The sequence below is a fragment of the Acytostelium subglobosum genome (assembly GCF_000787575.1).
Source record: "Acytostelium subglobosum LB1 DNA, scaffold: scaffold2, whole genome shotgun sequence".
Lineage (NCBI taxonomy): Eukaryota > Evosea > Eumycetozoa > Acytosteliales > Acytosteliaceae > Acytostelium > Acytostelium subglobosum.
In genome coordinates this window covers 1,434,476-1,455,657 of record NW_012236530.1, presented here as the reverse complement: position 1 = coordinate 1,455,657, position 21,182 = coordinate 1,434,476, and the positions used below count along the sequence as shown (strand labels likewise).

The 21,182-nt window shown below is 45.0% G+C and overlaps 9 protein-coding genes across 9 annotated transcripts; 4 read left to right on the top strand and 5 right to left on the bottom strand.

The window, feature by feature from the left end:
- Window positions 1–54: 54 nt before the first annotated feature.
- SAMD00019534_013560 (hypothetical protein) lies at window positions 55–837 on the bottom strand (the record flags this gene model as incomplete). Its single annotated transcript, XM_012903323.1, has 2 exons — window positions 55–371; window positions 441–837. The coding sequence occupies 2 exons, from the start codon at window positions 835–837 to the stop codon at window positions 55–57; spliced, it is 714 nt and encodes a 237-aa protein (XP_012758777.1).
- A 1,798-nt stretch (window positions 838–2,635) lies between these two features.
- On the top strand, window positions 2,636–4,246 carry SAMD00019534_013550 (hypothetical protein; the record flags this gene model as incomplete). The annotated part of the gene is made up of 3 exons (XM_012903322.1): window positions 2,636–3,022; window positions 3,106–3,435; window positions 3,545–4,246. 3 exons carry the CDS (start codon window positions 2,636–2,638, stop codon window positions 4,244–4,246), a joined length of 1,419 nt encoding a protein of 472 aa, XP_012758776.1.
- An 83-nt stretch (window positions 4,247–4,329) lies between these two features.
- SAMD00019534_013540 (hypothetical protein) lies at window positions 4,330–6,991 on the bottom strand (the record flags this gene model as incomplete). The annotated part of the gene is made up of 3 exons (XM_012903321.1): window positions 4,330–4,887; window positions 4,958–5,026; window positions 5,093–6,991. The coding sequence occupies 3 exons, from the start codon at window positions 6,989–6,991 to the stop codon at window positions 4,330–4,332; spliced, it is 2,526 nt and encodes an 841-aa protein (XP_012758775.1).
- A 3,093-nt stretch (window positions 6,992–10,084) lies between these two features.
- On the top strand, window positions 10,085–10,342 carry SAMD00019534_013530 (hypothetical protein; the record flags this gene model as incomplete). Its single annotated transcript, XM_012903320.1, has 1 exon — window positions 10,085–10,342. A coding segment is annotated over one exon (258 nt), but the record flags the coding sequence as incomplete, so codon positions are not given.
- Window positions 10,343–10,520: 178 nt separating this feature from the next.
- On the bottom strand, window positions 10,521–14,230 carry SAMD00019534_013520 (hypothetical protein; the record flags this gene model as incomplete). The annotated part of the gene is made up of 4 exons (XM_012903319.1): window positions 10,521–10,641; window positions 10,712–12,645; window positions 12,711–13,331; window positions 13,406–14,230. The coding sequence occupies 4 exons, from the start codon at window positions 14,228–14,230 to the stop codon at window positions 10,521–10,523; spliced, it is 3,501 nt and encodes a 1,166-aa protein (XP_012758773.1).
- Window positions 14,231–15,159: 929 nt separating this feature from the next.
- SAMD00019534_013500 (hypothetical protein) lies at window positions 15,160–16,407 on the bottom strand (the record flags this gene model as incomplete). The annotated part of the gene is made up of 2 exons (XM_012903317.1): window positions 15,160–15,232; window positions 15,305–16,407. 2 exons carry the CDS (start codon window positions 16,405–16,407, stop codon window positions 15,160–15,162), a joined length of 1,176 nt encoding a protein of 391 aa, XP_012758771.1.
- SAMD00019534_013510 (hypothetical protein) lies at window positions 15,412–15,657 on the top strand (the record flags this gene model as incomplete). Its single annotated transcript, XM_012903318.1, has 1 exon — window positions 15,412–15,657. A coding segment is annotated over one exon (246 nt), but the record flags the coding sequence as incomplete, so codon positions are not given.
- Window positions 16,408–17,302: 895 nt separating the features above from the next.
- On the bottom strand, window positions 17,303–18,208 carry SAMD00019534_013490 (hypothetical protein; the record flags this gene model as incomplete). The annotated part of the gene is made up of 1 exon (XM_012903316.1): window positions 17,303–18,208. One exon carries the CDS (start codon window positions 18,206–18,208, stop codon window positions 17,303–17,305), a length of 906 nt encoding a protein of 301 aa, XP_012758770.1.
- Window positions 18,209–19,328: 1,120 nt separating this feature from the next.
- Window positions 19,329–21,158, top strand: SAMD00019534_013480 (hypothetical protein; the record flags this gene model as incomplete). Its single annotated transcript, XM_012903315.1, has 1 exon — window positions 19,329–21,158. A coding segment is annotated over one exon (1,830 nt), but the record flags the coding sequence as incomplete, so codon positions are not given.
- Between the last annotated feature and the right edge of the window lie 24 nt (window positions 21,159–21,182).

The following is a 21,182-nucleotide window of genomic DNA, read 5'->3' as shown; positions in this document are numbered from 1 at the left end:
CAACATTCCAGAATGAGAATGAGAGCTGAGGCTGGCGGGCGATCAACGTAACATTCATTGTGATCGCACCACACTGAGCGTGGTTGGCACGAGTGTGTAGTTGCCGTTGAAACCCGTGTCCAACACCAGGTTGTCGTACTGGCCTATGCTGGTGTTCTGCACAGTCTGCGCTCCATTGGTCAGAGTGAGCGATGTGAACTTATCGGCATTGCTCACTCTAATGCTGCCTGTGTCAAACGAGCACATTGGCTGCTTGATTTCGAGCGTGGGGAACACGCTCGGGCTGTCCACATTGAAGAAGTAGGAGCAAGTGTAGGGCGACAACAAAAGACCGGTAATCTTGAGCGTGTGTTGGCCAGGCGCGAGGAAAACTGATTGGGAGTAGGACGAGTTGGTAGAGACTGGGGACAGGTTGTCGATGGTGTAAGTTCCGTTCTTACCCTCGAAGCCAGTGAAGGACACAGTGGTGGCGCCGCGGTAGCATGCGGCGGACTGAACGGTGAGAGATGGAACGAGAACGTAGAAGGTGGTGGACTTGATGCATTGTCCCTGGGTGACGGTCACCCTGTAGGTACCAGTCTTGGAGACCTGCCATATGACGTTGGTCGTAGTGAAGTAGTTGGGCACTTGTGGAGAGATGGATATGGTCTCATAGTTGTAGGGCAGGATGCCGAACAGGAGTGGAAAGACGCAAGTTGTGTTTAGTTTTTGGAGCTGTATATCATTGACTCCTTTGCATGGATCATCGGTCTGTGCAGCAGTGACACTGGAAGTGGCCACAAAGGCAAGCAATACAATCAACAACAAAGTGTGTGACACCATGTTGAAGTTGATCATTGGGGGTAAGGTAGGGAATCTGTTTGTGTGTGATTGATCGTTTGGTTGACTGATTGATTGTCTGTTTGATTGATTGATTATCTGTAACTAGTTGTACACAATGATGGATGAGCTCCAATGAATGAATGATAAAGTGCGATTTAAATGGTGATCACAGGGACTGTGCCGCTCCGAGGGGATCACGGTGGACGGGTTGGTTCGAGGTTATTTTGGTTCGAACCATGACGTAAGGGGACACATCCAGCCATTACCCGTTGATTTCAAGGATCTCGCTACACAGAAATAAAATAGATCTCTGATTGTCTGTTAAACCGCTGCAGATAGAGTTGATAGGTTGAGACGATGATGATGTCGAAAACCTGAATTTATTTTTGGAGCCAGTTTTTGATCGGTCCCCAAAACGTTATCAAAATCACAACATTGTGTTGATGTCCTCTTCAGACCACGGTCCAACTCGCCCAGGCTCAATTTAATGTAAGTAGTCTGTCACCATTTGTTTGGACTTCTAACATCCATTCGTCATACTCACCCAATGTTATAATATTAATTAGTTATCTATCTGTAATATACAAACAGATAATAATACATTTACATTGTGAATATAATGACAGGTCTAGCGAGGTAAGATTGATTGTAAGCAGTTGTAAGCTCGAAAAGAAAGTTGAATGGATGTTGTTGAGTTATAGATGTAGATTGGACCAACCCTTGTGAATCTTTATCATCCACTCACAACCCAAGAGATGTTGGCAACATACACATTCACCTGGTTAGGTTCGATGGACTGTAGTCCCCGCTCTTTGCATTCTATTAACATAAGCGAAGACATGTCATGGTTGATTGATTGATTGACACGACCTGACATTGACAGCAAGCAAGCCAGCCAGCCAAGGGCTTCTGCCTGCCTGCCACACATGTACAAGATGTGTCAGATGGCGGGACAGCTAGAGTTTCCCAAATGATGACTTGACACCCCCATCCACATATCCGCGTGCCCAGGACAACCTCAATTGGCAAATTGAACGTGTTTGACAGCAGAAGTGCAAAGCAATGGTCATCAAAAATGTGGCCCCCACTGAAGCCCTGGCCCATGATGTAATCTGAGCATTGCCCTGTGTTGGAAAAGATCTTGACATTTGTCATTTTAACAACACTAATATTTTTTGATCAACTCTTCCATGTGGAGTAGGGCTAAGATCAATGATGGTTTTGTACGCGTTTGTTTGGCTACGGGCACCTTAGGTCCCAGCTTGTTCCAATTCACTGCCACGGTTGTGAGTGAGTGCACTGCAGACATCATACATCAGCTCATGAATCAATGATGATGTTGTTGTTGATGTGTTGTTGTCAAGTACCTTCCTTACCCTTCTTCTTCCCTCTCCCAATCAGTCTTCCATCGATCAACTCAAATCAACTCATTCATTCTCCCAACATTGACATTACATCAATCACACATAACACATATATGTAGGTAGACAGACATCTTGTTAAAGCAAAGGGCGAAGATTGATTGACATTACCTGTCACAATCAATCAAAGGTCCAAGTGGCTCACACACTTACCTTTGCTTGTGAGTGTGAGTGTGCGAGTGTGTTGGCACCCCACTGATCACTTTGATTGACACTCACCCATCACACACACGCCTTTGATAATGTCCTTAAAGGGCTGTCAATTTCCAAATTTCCCCTTATACATAGTACTGACAGCTTGTCTCTGGACACTCCACTTCATCAATCAATCAAACAATCGATCAATCAATCATAAAATATAGATATATATAGATATAGAGTAGAGATATAGAATGTCACAAGACGAAGATGACAAGAGATTGACGCTCAAGTCTAGGAAGACTGAGAGCTTGATGTTCGTCATTGGCTTGTTCCTGTTCCAGGTGTTCATGATTGTTCTGTTCGCCATCTGGGTACGATACGACACCAATGCTCGTTACGGTGGAGGCTTTGACCAGGTTCAAGACGAGATTGACCACACCTATGGCTACTTCCGCGATGTCAACATTATGATCTTCTTTGGTTTCGGCTTCCTCATGGTATTCCTGCGTCGCTACGGATACTCAGCCCTTGGCTACACCTTTATCATATCGGCCATGGTTGCCCAGTGGTCCGTTCTCCTCATGGGCTTTGTAGAGTTCATCCTCCACAACGAATCATTCCGTCATGAATTATTCTATGTATGTATTATGTATACTCACTGGCAAGAGTATTAGAATGGCCGGCCATACTAACCATCACCTACCTCAACACGCACAAATAGTTCAACGTAGAGACATTGTTGAATGGATTGTTCTGCGCTGGAGCTGTTATGATCACATATGGTGCACTGTTGGGCAAGGTCACACCACTGCAGATGCTCATCGTTGGCATCTTGGAGCCAATGTTCTACTTCTTGAACATGTATATAATGGAGAAGATTAAGGCCTTTGACGTTGGCGGAGGTATGACCATCCACACATTTGGCTGCTACTTTGGTCTGACGGTATGCTGGTTCATCACCAACAAGAAGGCAAAGACCAGTCCAGAGAATGCCGCCTCATACGTTGGCGACCTCTTTGCTATGGCCGGTTCACTATTCCTTTGGATGATGGTATGTTTAGGGTGATTGATTGATTGATCGTCTGTTAGTGGGTGTATGACGCGCACAGGACTGACCTTCCCCCTCCCCTCCTTTCCCTTCACGCCCACTCATCCAACAGTGGCCAAGCTTCAACGCAGCGATTGCACCACGTGGAGACCCTCAATTGAGGGCCATTGCCAACACATTCCTGTCGCTCACTGGCTCCACCATTGCCACATTCATCGTATCGAGACTGTGCGGTCACTTTGGTCACAAGCTGGACATGGTCCACGTCCAGAACAGCACATTGGCAGGCGGTGTCGTACAGGGAGTCCTGGCACATCTAAACATCGGCCCAGCATCAGCTATCAGCATGGGCTTCATCGTGGGCACCATCTCAGTTCTGGGCTACGTCTACCTGACGCCATTCCTAGCCAAGAGATTCAACCTACAAGACACATGCGGTATCAACAACCTGCATGGCATGCCAGGCTTCATTGGCAGCATTGCCGCAGTGATTGCCGCTGCTCACGCCATCAATGACAGAAGTCTGTACAGTGACGTTGAGTTTAACATTCTGTTCCCAGCCGGCGACGAGCAGGCCAAGAGGAACGCCGCGATGACATTTATTGTGGTCGGTGTTGGCATTGTCGGTGGACTGATCACAGGCGCCATCTTGAAGCTGGTCAGGAAGATTGGCGGCTTGAGGAAGGAGGAGTACTTTAGTGATCACGCCTTCTGGCACGTCGCCTCTGACTATCCATCGGGCTTTGGCTCTGGCGATGACAGTGAGACTGGACCATCCAGTCACAGTGTCGAGTTGGAAAGCAAGGAGCATTAAACAACAACAAAGCATCTGTCATGTCAAGCAAGCTATCGATAGCCATTGCTTACATGTCATGCCTATAACTCAATCTCTCGCGCTCATTTCTTGTTGTGATTGAGCTTCAACTTTGAGACTGACCTAATAGTATCCTCTTGTATCTTTGATGCTTTGTACAACTGTTGTTGGCGCGTTAGTATGCTGCGCTGATTCATTCCACCATCCAAATGTCTTACCTCAATGTCCTTGAGGACAACTGATGGATTCGTTAATATTTGCTGGACAGGTTCAATCTTTATGAGCCTGTATGGAACTGATTGGAAGCGATGAATTTCTGTCAACACCTTGGATATCATCTTCATCTTAGTAAAGTTGATAAAGCCGTTGGAGAGGTAGTCATTGTTGCCCTCTTCGATAAATGTGAGGTCGCGGAGGTAGATGGCAAAGTATGGTATGGATGGATATGTTGGCGTTTGGAGTGCCTTGCGATAGTTGGCATAGTTCTGTGTGGCACTTGTCTCTTTAGACAACACCTCGTAGAACTCCAACACATGCTTGGGCAGTGTCTCCCACGTCCTCTTTAGTCTCTGCACACTGCCAAGGCTCAATCCCAACATAATGCCCATCAAAGGATTCCAAGCATTCATCTTCCTAAGTATCTGTTGTTGGAAGAGGGAGTGTCAGGATATTGTTGGAGGATGGAAGGTGGATGTTGGACTGGATACTTACACTGGCAATTATTATAAACCTCTTTAGGACCTTGGTCCTTTGTTTCATATCATTGGACAACACTATCTCCTGTTGGACGTATGGATGATGTTAGCATGTGCCATTCAATCAACATTATGGTGGATGGTAACTTACAGTCGCCACCCAGTAGCTAAGAGTGTTGGACCTCTCAATGAACTTCATGAGGTTTGGAGATCGAATGTCAGCATTGGGCTTGTTCCATGATTGATGGTAGAGGTCGGATGGCGTTATCAGTTTGAATAGACTGAACTCTATTATGACCAGTTGTCTAGCAATCTCCACAGGACTAACATCCAAGAATGTACTGTTGCCATCGATTCGCGACACGATCGGCTGAGGAAAGTCGGTAGCCTCTAGCCTTGGTGCCCAATCCTTTGGGAAGTAGTATACGGTGTCTTGGTCACGGAAGATCTTGACCGATCCCGCAGGACGATCAGAGGACAGCGGCAGCGAGAACCGCAGTGAGAGCGGGGAGGATGGCACAGGCGGGCTCTCCGCGTTGGCAAGAGACATGCTCACGCGGCTGGCACCGCGCTCAGAATAGTGCTTGATCAGGTCCTGGTCCATCATCCGTTGAAGTATCAGAACGGCTTGATCACGTGTCTCCAACTCCAGCGTGCTCTGTATCCAATCGACTGCCTCGCGACCAATGAACGAGTTCTTGATCGAGACAAAGTTCTTCTTGCGAACTTTGAGCGGCAGACCGCGCGACATTAGCTCAGCGTACGTCTCCATGTCCACGTTGATGTAGACCAGGTTCTTGAGATTGAGTCGAGTCTCCTTGCGGTTGTCCTCAGAGAACAGTCGCACGACGTTGCTGGATAGTGATCGCTTGATGTGATTGCCCCACTTTGGATTGAAGGCAACGAGCTGGTCGAGCAGCTTGCTGAGCGGCAGTATAAGGTCGGGATTCTGGAAGTCGTAGCCGTGTCCCTCGACCCACTTCTTGAGCACATTGACGACGCGCAGCTTGACATGTTGAGTGATCTGCTGTTGATACTCGGGCGACAGTGTAGCGAGCTGCTCCGTGTTGAGAGGGTTGTTGAAGCGGTAGTCGAGGCGCGCAAGCAACTCCTCGTCCTTCATGAAGTAGTGATAGGTGAAGAGGAAGTCCTCGACATACTGAGTGCCAGTGTACGATGAGATGTCTGTGAGTAGAGCGACCATTCGGTCGATAGTGCCAGCCACCACCAGGTTGTTGTCGTCTAGCGTGAGATCCTTCGATGGCACTACCGACGCAGACTTCTTTCGTTCATGTATTACGCCAGCGGGCTGGTCTGCACCATTGAGTGTTGTTGATATTGATGATGAAGTAGTCGTAGCAGATGATGTAGAGTCCTTTAGCGCACTGCTAGCTCCTTGTGCAGTTGTTGGTGGCGGTGTAGACGAAGTTGGAGGACTGAGTGGCGGACTGGGCAGCGAGGGGTCGGGCGACAGGTCGTCATTCAGCAAGCTGTCAATGTCTGCAGAGTCCCAAGTGTTGAAGACGACCTCGCTGACACTACGTGCTCTGAAGCTATTGCGTGAGCTTGCTAGAGATGATTGACTGCCAAGCTGCTCGAGGTCTGTCAGCCTCAGGTCGTATATAGAGTTGGACCTTGAAGAGCGGCGAGAAGGTGAGCGAGGCGACAGCACTGGTGGTGACTGTTGTCTAACCAACTTTAGTAATGTATTCAACGCATTGATTGATGTCGATGTTGATAAGCAAGGAGGTGATGTTGATTGGTTGTTGAAGTTGTTGGGTGAGGGTGAAGAGTGAGTGGCTGTCTCTGACTTGTCGCCAGCACTCGAGAAAGATAATGATGCCAGTTCATCGATGAACGTCTCGCTTTTAGACAATATACAAGGGGACCTGTGAAGAGGGGGCTTTCCAGCATTCTTTGGAAATTTTGTGCCTCCTGCTGTTGTTGTTGTTGTTGTGGATGTAGCTGTGGTAGTTGTCATGTTTGTTGCTGTGGCAATAGTGGTAACTGTGGCTGTGGCTGTGGCAACACTGTCCAAGCATGTATCCATGAATTAGGATATTATATTGAATAAATAATTATTATTGTATAATATATATATATATATAGTTATATTTATAGAACAAGATATCGATGATTAATAATCAATGGAATATTTGATTGATTGATTGATGGATAGTATGTAATCACCACCGATGTATTGGATTGATGGGTTGTGGATGTTGTTGTTGTTGATGACGATAGGGTTGGTTGTCGTTGTTGTCGCTGGTGAGACGTGACGGATAGTCTTGTCTGATTCTGCTCTGAAACTATCAAGAATTAATAGCACTCAATATCAATCAATCAATCAACTCAAGTTGGTATGGTAAATAGAGAGAAATAGATAGTCATGTATATTTGTGTCTTTTGACTTGTGTATGTATATTGGTTATTGGGATGAAGGGATGTTGAGAGTGAGGGAGGGGCAGACCAACGGCTACAATGTCTACCTACTACCTCAAACTCTGGTGTATAAGGTACGTGGTGGGAGTCAGTCAAGTGTAGTGCAATGTAGTGTTGACACCCTAGGCAGGAATGGAGCATTAGGAAGGGAAGTAGGCAATCAACCATTTTTGATCACTATCAATCAGTGTGGTGGTATTCGATCGACATTTAACTAGTGGTAGTGAGTGTGGCAATGGGTGTCATTGTGTGTGTGAGGGTGTGTGGGCAATGAGTGATTGATCGAATGATTGAAATTGATTGAGTGTGTGAGTTGTGTGTTAGTGTTAGTATTAGTCGAGTGTGTGTTGGTTAATGATCACTCATAATCATACACTCATACTTGAACTCATTCTGGAATGAGATGAGATGAGATAAATGAGATATATATGGTTTATTTCATGTTTGAGTAATGACTTAATATAGACACATTGTCTAACCAAACGATGGAATTCAAATCAATCACAGTGTGACGTACCCCTTACCCTTCATTCCAAAAGTAGACATATTTACTATTGTCGACAATGCTATACATAGAGTGGACATATCAATCAACATAGTAATCTCGAATAAACTGGAAACTCATTATTGTAAATTATCCAACTTTCTCAATTATGTTTGTTTGTTTGTTGTGGTCAGTCTGTCACATGGATCATTAGGAATTACTTGAATTGATGTATGAATACATTCGGATATATAACACAATTATTATTTTGATTGATTAATTGAGGGAGGGAAGGAGGAAGAGACTTTGAATATTTATGTATTGTATCTCCTTGGATTTCCAAATATGTAAGAGAAAAAATAATTAATATTAATATTATATTTGATTTGTTAATTCCCAAAGTATTCATCGGATTAGAATGGGTTTGAGGATGGGAATGGAATTCAGTGTTGAGAATTGTTGTCATGACCAATCAATCAGTTGAATTGTCAATCACAGAAACTATCACCCTTCCCTCATTTACCAGTATTGGCAATGATCACCTTGATAAAGTAGTGTTTAGAGTACCAAATCAAACCAATCACTCATCACACACTAACACTAACTCAATTACACTCACTTGATTATGTGTGGTATTTATACAATGCAATGATGACCCAACGATCTTAAAGGTGATGGTAGGGTAGGGGTATAGTAGGGTTCGGTTGAAGTAATGTGTTAATGTGGTTGGACCCACTTGAAAGGACATTTCAGAGTCTGATAGCTCGGTTCAGAATTGTGATGGTGATGCCTGTTGTTGCCATCACTCCATCATTCTAATGACTCTATTATGTGTTTAAGTATGACTGATCAAGTATATATTGTTAAGTGTGTGTGTGTGTGTGTGATTGGTGTGGGTGTGGGTAGGTGTGATTGATCAATCACTACTTCACACTTTAACACACACAAACACATACATGTACTAAACACGATGAAGTATATTATATAAGGGACACAGCTCTCTTATAAATATAATTTCACATCCATCAATCAATCAATCAAACAACAATCAAACAATCTATCTCTTGACTCCAATATTACAACAACACAACATATTATAAATACAATATTATTTATAACTCTCTACATTACATTACACACCTTGTCCAAAAGACGACGAAGAACGATAAACATCCAAACGCCAACGCATATTTTTACACTCTATCTTTCGCATCATCATCATCGCCAACATAACATCATATATCATCTAATAATAATTACAAAATCCATCAATCAGTCAATCAATTCGACTTACTACGACCAATATCTCCATTATTTATATAACTAATCAACAACTTTTTTATTATCTTTCCAAGACAAGTAATATCCTTCAAATATTTACTCAAAAAGGTAATTAGACAAATCCAATTTTTATTGAATAGATCTCACAAACCCCCAATAATCATGATTGTACTTGTCATCTTGCTACAGAAATTCATTTGGTATTCCAAAATGACAATATAATTTCCAACTTTGAATGATTGAATGAACAATGAAAGTCCTTCTTCGAGTGGCTGACATCCTTCATCCTAATCAAACATTGACACTCACTCACTCTGTCACTCACTCTTTCACACACAACCATTACATATCTCATGATTCCGATTTGTAATTGACAAGTGTGTGATGACACCCACCACACTCTTTCATTGTTGTAATTGCGATTGTACATGTCATATGTATATGTCCACGCTAGAGAATATTTATTTGGTTATGTTTGATACTTTACATCGATTTATACATTACAACTACTGTATAGCAACTCTCCACTCTCGCCACATCACACCCAAACCAAGTCGCGTTGTTGGAACCTTCTGACCTGGTCACTTCCGGTCAACTCATCTGAATGAATGAACACTCCTTTTAACTAATCTACTCCTTCATACCTCATTACTAAAATTTTTAAAGATTACACCATCCAACAACAATCCAACCTTTTCATCAATTACCTTGATCCACCAGAGTTACAACGAACGAATTAAACTCACTCCTCAATCCGAAGCACGAACATTCTGACCGATACACCTACCTACCGACCTCCCCATCCATCCATCCACGCATCAAACAAAGATCCAACAAACAATTCGAATTAATTCAACTACTACGCCCCAACAAAATACCAAACATCTAATATATCACCAATCATTCATTGTGATCGGATTCAACATCAACTTTCAAAGTACAATGCAAAGTTCAATCAAGGAAACCATGCCTCTGGAAATCAGCCCATCATACGGAATGAAGTTGTCCAACGTCCAGGTCGAAGACATCTGGGCCGACAACATCGATGAGGACTGTCCTACTCCTGCCATCATGTCGACTACCCTTGGTGGCGGTCTGTACAGCTATGCCGCTAGCGAGTACTACAACTTCAACTTTAGAATGGGTGCTCCCATCGGTGGCAAGGACTTTGACCTCCGACCAACATACTCTCTTGACTAAAAGGTAATCCTTTTAATCAATGTGAATAAATATATATATATACTTATACATATAATTTATAATTTGTGTTGTTTTCCAGTTTGTCTGGAAAATTAATTGATTGATTGATTGGGTTGTTCGAGAGTACATAATATAATACATAGGTTTTTAATTGATTGAATGGTATGATGGATCAGAATGAGGAGGACTTGCATGCCATCGAATGAGCTCTGTCAATGCATTCAAAGTGGAAGTTGGACAGGCACTTCTTGCAATGGTATGATTGCTTCTTCAATATGCTTCCAGGTATCTTGCTACATTATTGTGATTGATTGAATGATGTTAGAATGATGATTGATCAAACAATATGGAGTAAGCACATACTTTTGACATGCACTGCATGTAACTGAGTGAGTTTGATGTGTCTTGACAAGCTCGTGGTTGGGCAGGAGTGAGGGTGATTGCTCAATTGGCTCGAGGTTGTCTAGTGCTCCCATGGACTTGGCAAGTGGCGATGGGTTGGATGGTGACATTGCCGCGAGTGATGCAGTCATTGACCTTGGAGAGATCATCGAGAGGAAATGACCTCTGGGTGATGATGGATTGGGCAGGGCAGAGCTACTGTTGTTGTTGAGTGACGGGGTTGTAGTTGGAGGCTGTGGCGCATTGGACAACAATGACCCCAGGTCATTCTTTGACGACAGATCATTCTTGGACGAGAAGAACAGGGAGAATCGTTTGATCTTGAGGTCAGGCTTGGTGATCACAGAGTTCTTGCGTGATCTACCACCATTAGTAGTGGGGACGACTACTTCTTGTTGCTCGGGGATAGTTGGCACTGGCAAGGGGATCGCAGGGCCAGATCCAACATCTGGCGCACACAAAGTGTCTGGCGCGCAGGCTGTTGGTGCAGGGTTTGGAGACTCAATGGATGATTTCCAGACGATAATGGTATGATCCCAGGATCCAGACCATACCTGTGGCTGTGATGAGCTGCTGTGACGGATCAATGTCAGACAGGAAAGTGCATCGCGATGTACTGGCTCAATCTCCTTGACCAAGTGATGTCCATCCGCGCTATGTATCTTGATTGTCCTGTCCCATGCACAGGACCACACATTATTGTTGACTTGCAACAATGAGAACACTCTCGACTTGTGGTCTGTCAGGCGTTTGAGCAGTCGTCCTGAGCTCGGATCCCATAAGCAGATCAGGTTGTCACTGGAGCACGACCAGACACTGTGGCCCACATTGATCATGCAGTGCACCATCTTCTTGTGGCCGTGCAGTATGTCGATGATCTGGTATGTTGTGGCGTCCCATCGCAAAATTGAGCTCTCTGTGCCAATCCAAATCTGATTACCAACCTTGGTCATGCTGACCAGGTAGCTCTTTGTCTCGATCTTCTTGATGCACTTATATGATGACGAGGACCACACACGGATGGCCATGTCGGCACAGATACTCCAGACCGTGCTGCCGACCACCAGCAACGAGGTCACGTGGCCCGAATGTCCGTCTAGCTCCTTGAGCAGCTTGCCACTCTTCACGCTCCACACCTTGATCTTTGAGTCACGACTTGAGCTCCACACGGTCTTGCCTGATACTACCAATGAGTAGATGCCATGTGGGGTGTGGCCTGGTCGTGTGACAATTGTCTTTTGGGAGTCCTTGTCCATGACCCTGATCGAGCCATCGCTGCAGCCCACCCACACCTGGCTGCCTACCTCTACCATGCATTGGATTGGTGCTGGTGTGGGGTCAATACTGAGCCAACTGATCATACTCTCGTTGGATACCTCCATCTGTGCCTTTCGCGACCTGAGCGAGCCTGAGCCTGATGAGGGTAGGTCCAGGGATGCGCCACAGCATCTCTTCATGTGTCTGGCTGCCAGCGGGTGCAGGTCCTCATGGTCAATACCATGGAGACATGGGGAGGACGATGAGGTGGCGCCGTCGGCCAGGCTACTCAAGTTCTCTTCGGATCCTCCAAGTTGTGGCGATGTGTTCATTGCAGTGAGGGTGGATGTGTTGGACCAGGATGAGGCCATTGGTGAGAAGTGACATCGCTCCAATGTAGACGGTGAGTTCATGTTGTAGATGCTATCGGAGAAGCCTGCCTTCAAGTCCGCAGTGTTATAAAGTCGTAGACTGAGATGTGTTTGGTTTGTGGACAGGTTTGGAGGTGGGCCACAAACAGAGTTGGAGCGTCTATCCAGGTTAGTAGTGCCAGATGGTGCACTAATGAAGCTTATATCGCCAGTTCTGATCGTTGTGTATGTTGACAATGTTCGGTGAAGCCTTGGAGCGAGTGGGGGCTGCGGTGGGGAATGGGTGGTGTCAGTGGTTGGACGTGATGATCGATCAACGTTACGATGCTTACTCTTGAGATGTGTTGTCTCAACTCTGATATGATGTCTGTGCTCTTTTGATTGATCTCCTTTTCCTCTTCCAGCTGCCTGAGCGTGGAGCTGTGTGCCTTGGACAACTCCTTCATTCGCTTGGCCACCTCCTCGGAAGACATCTTGTTGGACTCGGACTTGAGCTTTTCCTCCTTGAGTTGTAAAAGTGTCTTGCCATGACTCTCCTTCTCTAGCAGCAGCTTCTTGAGCAACTCATTGCGCTCCTCCACCAGACTGGCCTGATCGGGCGCATCTTCGCGGTAGGGCAGCAGACAGATGTTGGACACGGCACCATCGACCATGACCAACTCCAATGCGAACTTGGCCTGTTGGGTGCGTGGCTTGAGGACGAGTGGCGCGTCAGGTGCTGGCGGCGGGGGAGGAAGATGATGTCGTTTAAGCTTCTCCACCTCTAATCTCAACTGTTTGTTCGCATCCTCTGATTGATGGAATCGTTCTCTCTCCAACTCAATCATATGTCTCAGACCAGTATTCGTCTCCTCGATCAAGTCCATCTCATGCATCAATGTCTCCAAGTTCTTGATATTAGACTTGGCCAATGTATTCTTCTCCTTCTTCAGCTCGTCCAACTCGCTGGACATCTATGTATGAGTATGTGATAGGGAGTTAGTGATTGATTGATTGATTGGTTGGAATAATTCCAAGCATGCCTTACCTCATCAATCTGTTGGATGAACTGTTCCTTCTCGCGCTCCTTCTCATCCTCCACCATTGATTGGTAGTCTGATATTTGTTCGATGAGAGAGGCTATAGTGGCCTTGGCTTGTGCGAGTGATTGTCTAGCAAACTCCAACTCCTCATCAGTTGACATTGTCTCTGACACTGATGCCTGTCTATCATCACCAGAGAGATCCACAACAGACATCTCGTCCTCCTCCTTTTCATCTTCAGCCTCAACATCCTCTTCCTCTTGTTCGTCATTATTATTATTATCGGGGACAGTTGTTGTAGTTGTTGCATCTGCTGTTGCCACGGGGGTCTCCTCCAGTGGGGAAACGTCCTCCATGGTCATTGTCTGGTCATCCAGTGATGTTGTGACCAATGTTGAAGTCAATGGGACCTCCTCGGTCATTGATTGTACCTCAACCTCTTGTTGTGGCTGTGGATCCATTGATGCTTGGACGCCAGGTTCGCCGGCATCAAACACATCCACTTCGTTTGTACATGATTCCGAGTCGCTAAAGTCATCTTCGCCAGATGATGTGGAAAGGTCATCGTCATTGTCCAACGAGTCCATTGTTGTAGTCATTGTTGATGTGGTCGTACTCATTGACGATGATGAGGATGATGAAGAGGACAACAATGATGTCATTGATAGTATTGTAGATGATTCATCATCGTTCAATGCCGATGCTGAGCTTGGATAGTCCTCGCTGCACAGTTGTTGTTCTGGTTCTTGCTGTAGTTCTTGTTGTAGCTCTTGCTGTTGCTGTTGTTGGTGATGATCCAAGACCAACTGTATTGGCAAGTCGACCTCCATCCTCTTGTGAAATGATAAGTAATCTCTTCTTCTCTTGCTAGATTGACTAGTCTAAACAAGATAACAGTCACTCTGACTCCTATGTATCTTGATATTCCCAGACTGACTAACTGATTGACTGACTGACAGACTGGCAGGCTGGCTGAATGGTTGGCTGGCAGGCACATTGTTCAGGCAGAGGGTAAGGTAGCAGGAGTACGAGAAGTAGGATGGTTCATGAGAGTGTGTGTTGGTGTTTGTGCGTGTGGACACGATGCCCCCTGTCCACTTGCCACTACATATCGCCAGCATCAGCAGCAACAGTAGTATCTATCTATCAATCATTAGAGTGGGTTAGCAGTAGCACTCATCACCAGTCAACTAATGGAGCATGAATGAACAAGTGTGTGTACTCTTTGCTGTGGACTGAATGCCCATAATCAACAACATCATCATCATGAGGTAGTTGTTGTTGTTGATGTTGATTGAGACCAAACCTCTCTTTGGATTGTGGGTTGCTAGTACTATCCCGCATACCTCATAACATTAATAAATGAGTGAGTGACAGAGTAGAGTAGATAGGTGTGTTGATGTAGTAGTTGTTGGAAGTGTGGTGTGTGTTGACATGATGTTTATGTTGCCAACATTACTACTCACTCATGACTTTACTTTATTCATTCATTTTGTTGTTCAAACTACCCTTATCGAACAGATACAGATAGAGTGATAGAAAGAGATAGAGAGAGCATACAGAACAGTCCATATGGATAATTAATTTTACTATCGAACAAACACATTTATTAACTCGTCTGACGTCTTCGTCACCGTCCGGCGACTAGTAATCAATTCAATGATTGACGATAGTGTAAGATCTTAAGTTTGATGATGTCGATGATGATGTATGGTTGAGAGATGGATGAATGAACGGATGGATGCATTGTGTAATCAACTCACCCTCCTAGAGTGTAGTCGATACCTTCCCTTGCAAGGGATGTCTGCCAATATCCCCTCCCTTGAACTTCGCTAAGGTTGGAGGAGGATAATTTAATTAATGTACTATATATTTATTATGTTACTGGCCTCCAACAAACTTACAGATGGCTGTAGCGCAGACAGATTGTGTGCCATACGATGCCACCCATTAGACAGTCACTGAAACGTTGAACACTGGCTGGATCAAGACTCTGGCAAAGACGTGCCAAATGCTTGACACGAGACAACAAATAGTTGTAGACGTCCTCATCGTTGTCCACCACACGATAGGCGTTCATATTGATGGCCTCGTGCATCTCTTTCTTCCTCGAGAACACATCGTTCAAAATGCCAATGAAGGTACCTTGATGTGTGACCATGTCCGAGAACTCTGGATGACGCATGTTGTGGTCGACCCATTCCTTGATCTGCTCTGTGGTGAATGCTGTCACATAGATGGTGCAGGCGCCAGCCCATGATGTGCGGCCACGGTAGTAGACATCGGCACTGTTGGTTGGTATCCTGCAGATGCTCTCCTCAAACTCGGACATGTGCAGCCACTCAAAGAAGTAGCTCTTGCTATATTCGAATGTCTCCTTGGCACTGTGGCGCTGCAGCTCTCGCAGCAGCTTGAGGGTAACACGCTCGGGCACTGTGTTGGCGTCAGTCTGCTCGTACTGGTTGCTACGGATGACCTTGATGGTGAAGGCGGTCAACTGCTCATGGTAGTCGTCGACGACAAATACCAACAACAGGTCGGCAAATATAGAGATGATTTGGGAGTCGGTAAGCGAGCTGACGTCCCAGAAGCCAATCGACAGCTGGATCATGTCGTGCATCATATGAACATTGTCCATCAGGGCGCGCTCTTCACGGTCAAACACTTCGTCGAACCAGTTGAGACACACGTCGTAGTAGCGGCTGTCGGCCATCTGGTCAAAGGTCCTATTGATTGAGTGTGGAGTCCAGAGACAGCAATCAATCTCCTGCATGTCGCGCAGCAGACGGAGAGTGATCTTCAGACGTTGCTCATCACGTGCCAGGAACTGATTGAATCTCTTGTCGGCATGTTTGGTGTCCAAGAATTGGTTGTACCTGTCCTGGAACAGGGCGACCAAGTCCACTGGCGACTCAGAAGTAGTAGTTTTGACACCTTGTACCTTAGTAAGAGTGTCTGGCACTTTGGTACCAATATTGATGTTGGGCATTACTGTTGTTACTACCATTTTAAATCTCTTTCTATCTCTTTATCTTATTATTATATATCTTTCTTTACGAAGTATACTGACTGATCAATGTCATCCAGAGGAATCATTTAAATATATTCCCAAGGTATGTAGTGTAGTATGTTAAACCCATTACTGCGACTTTACTTGAGTATCATAAACGATAAGATTTTGTTGTTGTGTAGTGTAGTGTTGTTCAACACTGTTCTTCTTCACTGATCAATGAGGCCTCCAATCTTCCATCGATAGATTAGCAAAGGTCAGTGTTAGTCACCTGAGGGTACCAAACAACGAAATAGGATAGATAGATTCTAAACGAGAAATACTACCCAATATCGCCAATCTAAGTTCACAAGAACAAGAATCATTTTCTACATGTCTGCTCAGTGCATTTGACTAGTCCTCGAGACCTCATGTGCCCTCCCCACCATAGTCCCCAGTTGCCGCCCGAACAATCGTGTGTCGTTTCCACAAAGTGTGTTTGTTGGGACCTGCATACGAGAGAGGCCCAATCACCAAAAGGTTATAAATAGATTCATGGTAGGCTCAGAATAAACACTGAACATATCAACTCGCTCAAATCCAATGACAAGACAAACTTGTAAAGGTCGGAAGTCTGAATTATACCAAAGGAATACCTTGTTGCTCATTCCTGACCATATATGTGTCTAATCCAAAACAAACGTAGTTATAACTTGATGCCGATAACACCAAACGAGTGAGTTAGAAGGCTAATCAAGGTCTTTCCAAGCTCACACAAATAGTAGAATTGATGTGATGTGGGTGAACATCACAAATAAATGATCGCTCACACACTTTTGATCATTATTGTGATCAGTCATTCATTCATTCACAAACATACACACATATAATTAATGACAGAATGAATGACAGGTCATTTATTTGCAACTCCTCCAACAGTCAAGTCGAGAGGAATCCATGTGTAACGTATACATGTTGTGTACCAGACAATGATACCCATCAGACAGTCACTGAGACGCTGTACACCAGGCATGGAGTTGTCAAGACACTTGGCACACTGTGCCATCTGTTTGAGACGCGACAGACAGTAGTTGTAGATGTACTCCTCATTGTCCACAACTGCGTACACGTTGATGTTTATCTTCTCATTCATCTCCTTCTTCCTCGAGAACATGTCGTTCCACACACCGATGAACGCCCCTAAATGCATGATCATGTCTGAGAACTCGGGATGGCACTTAAGTGCGTCGACCCACGCCTTGATCTGTGGAGACGTGAAGGCTGTAATATAGATGGTGCTGGCACCAGCCCATGATGTGCGACCACGGTAGTATACGTCTGGACAGTTCTTGGGCAACTTGCATAACATCTCTTCGAACTTTGACATATGCAGCCACTCTAGGAAATAGCTACGAGAGTAACCAAACGTCTCTTCGACACTGTGGCTGCGTATCTCTCGCAGCAACTTGAGGGTCAGACGCTCCGCCAGTGTCAGACCCTCTCGGTCCTCGTAGGCATTGTCCATGATGGCGTTGATTGTGAACTCTGTAAGTGTTTTGTACCAGTCGTCAACGATGAACACCAACAAAAGGTCGGCAAACACAGAGATGATTTGTTGGTCGGTCATAGGACTAAGGTCCCAGAAACAGATGGAGAGTTGCATCATGTCTTGTATCAATCTAGCGTTGTCCAAGAGAGCTCGCTCCTCTGGATCAGTGAATGTCTTGTCGAACCAACTCTCGCAAACATCGTAGTATCGACTGTCACAGAGCTTATCGAATGTACGTGGATTGATCGCTGAGTCCAGAGATTGCAACATTCCACATCCTGCAAATCTTTCAACATCCTACATGTGAGATTTAGACGATATTCATCTGGTTTAAGAAATTTGGTATATCTAATGTCCTTCTGATGCTTGTTGAGATATTCATTGTATCGTCTTTCAAACAGATCTGGCAAACTCTCTGATTTTTCTTGTTGAAATTATTTCTTTGGATATTCCAGTGTCCAAGGATGATTGATTGGATACGCCTCCAACTTTTGCTCTCTTAATAATTTTTTTAGAAGTATTTACCATGATGATTCAATAAATAATTATAAATAAATGATATCTCTACAATATTATCCTATTTATAATTCACAATACATAATATAAATATTGTAAAATAATTTCTCCTCAATTCTCTTTGAACAGTTTGTCAAAGATGGCGCATGGATCACTCGCTATCAAACTCCATCTACTTTTCTAAATGTAGAATGCAATCCAGACTGACTTCAATAGTCTGGAAGGTTGAATATAAAAATATACTACATTTGGTAGTGGTTACAAATAATATAGTCAAAGGGGCAACCTCTACCCTGAACATTGGGCAGCCTTGTCCCATATGCTACCACACACATGGTCCCATACTTAATCACATTAATTACCCAACTCAACTGTCCTGACTCGGTGTTAGTGTGAATGAGAGGTAGAGAGTGTCGCCATCATTAAAGTGTGTGAATGTGTGTGTGTGACTTAAATACTAACATCTATTACGTATTTACTTAGATATGTATATATATATCAATGAAAGAGATCCCGCATCCTAACACTTGAGTTTGCATACTCTACCTTTCATTACTTATAAGTGTTTGTGAACTTCAACAAAATGAGATACACACTTCTCTCCCATTCAATGAATGAATTTCCATCAATTTTGTGGTTTGATTGATTGCTTCCTCACCAGTTCACGTTCCAATTTTAGATCAACTTTTGACCTTATCTTAAATAACATTGTTCCAACCATCCATCGAAACAATCAAACACTTTTATATATATATATATATATATTGAATAATAATGTGATTGGAAGGTTGATTGAATCTACCTCCCTTTCCTTCCCATTCCTCTATCATAGACACACAAACCCAAGGACCCTCAGTATCATCACCAATAGAGAATGGATAGTCTATCCAATGTAATACTAAAGACGATTGTTGATTATGTACACTACGATATTGACTTGATGTGTTTGGCCATGACATCCAAACGTCTGTACAACTACGTTGGAAAGTCATCCTTCGCCCCATTGCCACCTCCACCTCGATCAACTGCTCATCCTCCTCCACCAACATCTACATCGTCAACAACATCAACATCAACATCGTCATCTCCTACATCTTCATCACCTACTCTAGTTGGCATAGCTTCAACATACACATTAGACCCATCTGAGAAGAATAAGGATGTTGATGACACATTGTTGACAACGATAACATTGGTAGATTGGCCGTCGGATGACTCGGGTGCATCACTCCCATCGTCCATCACTCATTTGAAGTTTGGAAGTTACTTCAATCAACAGATCATGCCCGGTGCGCTCCCAGAGCACCTGACAGAGCTCACCTTTGGGCGTCTATTCAATCAACCAATTGGATTGGACGTCCTGCCTCAATCGCTCACCAGCCTCACGTTTGGCGCAGCGTTCAATCAACAGCTCATTCCAGGATGCTTGCCCCCTTCAATCACAAGCCTGGTCTTTGATCATAACTTTGATCAACCATTCGGGTTGGACACACTGCCGCCCGGACTCACCAGTCTGAAGCTGGGCGAACGATTCGAGCAGGTCATCCAGCCCGAGGCATTCCCATCATCCCTCACCAATCTGACCACGAGCTGCGACCGCGCCCTCCCACTCACTCTGACGAACTTGGTCTACTGTGAGAGCTATAACAAGTTCACGACTCAACTGCGAACATACACAACTATACGAAGCTTGACCTTTGGTTGGTACTTCAATCAGCCCATCCACTCTCACTCTCTGCCACGTCTACTCCAAACTCTCATCTTGGGAGCGTCATTTGACCATGTCATCGTGCCCAATACCCTGCCACCAACCCTACTCGAGCTGTTCTTTGGCCACAACTTCAATCGACATCTACTCCCGGACTCTTTGCCACCCTCACTCACACGACTCTGCTTTGGAAACATGTACAACCGCGAGCTCACACAAGGAGTCCTGCCGCTGGGGCTCAAGCACTTGAAGTTTGGGGATCGTTACAATCACTACCTATTCAGCGACACCTTCCCGCCTGGCCTCGTCACACTCACCTTTGGCCGCGACTTTAACCAGTTCGTCCCAGTCGGGCTTCCTGAGTCCCTCACCAAACTAACCTTTGGCGACTCTTACAACACCTTGTTGCTGCCGGGAACCCTCCCCTCGTCCATTGTCGAGCTGACTTTTGGTGAATACTACAACAGGGAGCTGAGCGAGGGTACACTCGGCAATGCGCTCACTATCCTCACATTTGGCACATACTTCAATCAGCCACTGCCCGCCAACACCCTCCCCTCCTCTCTCACTGAGCTCACGCTGGGCCTAAGCTTTGACCAGCCGCCCAAGAACGTGGTCCTCCCGCCCAACCTTCAGACCCTTGTCGCTCACGACTATAAAGGACGAGTGATACTCGATCTTCCCGACAAGCTAATGAAGCTGGTGATCATCAGCGGCATACCATTCTCGCGGCGATACTTTGAGAAGCTGTCGCAGTATCATTCCAACATCAAGACCTACCGTATCTACTGCCAGTGTCTGTCGGCGCCCTTCAACGGCGAGCTTCGATTCATTGACGACAAACGAAAGGTTGCTGCATGTACCTGGCGCTCCAGGACTGATCCCACCGTCTATTCAATCATGCGACTCAAGCGTCGTCACAACCAACGTCGTGGCAAGATGCTCGAGAATGTATTAACCAAACTTGGCTTTGTCCAATCATCATCGTCATCAACATGATCATGATTGATTGAATGGAGT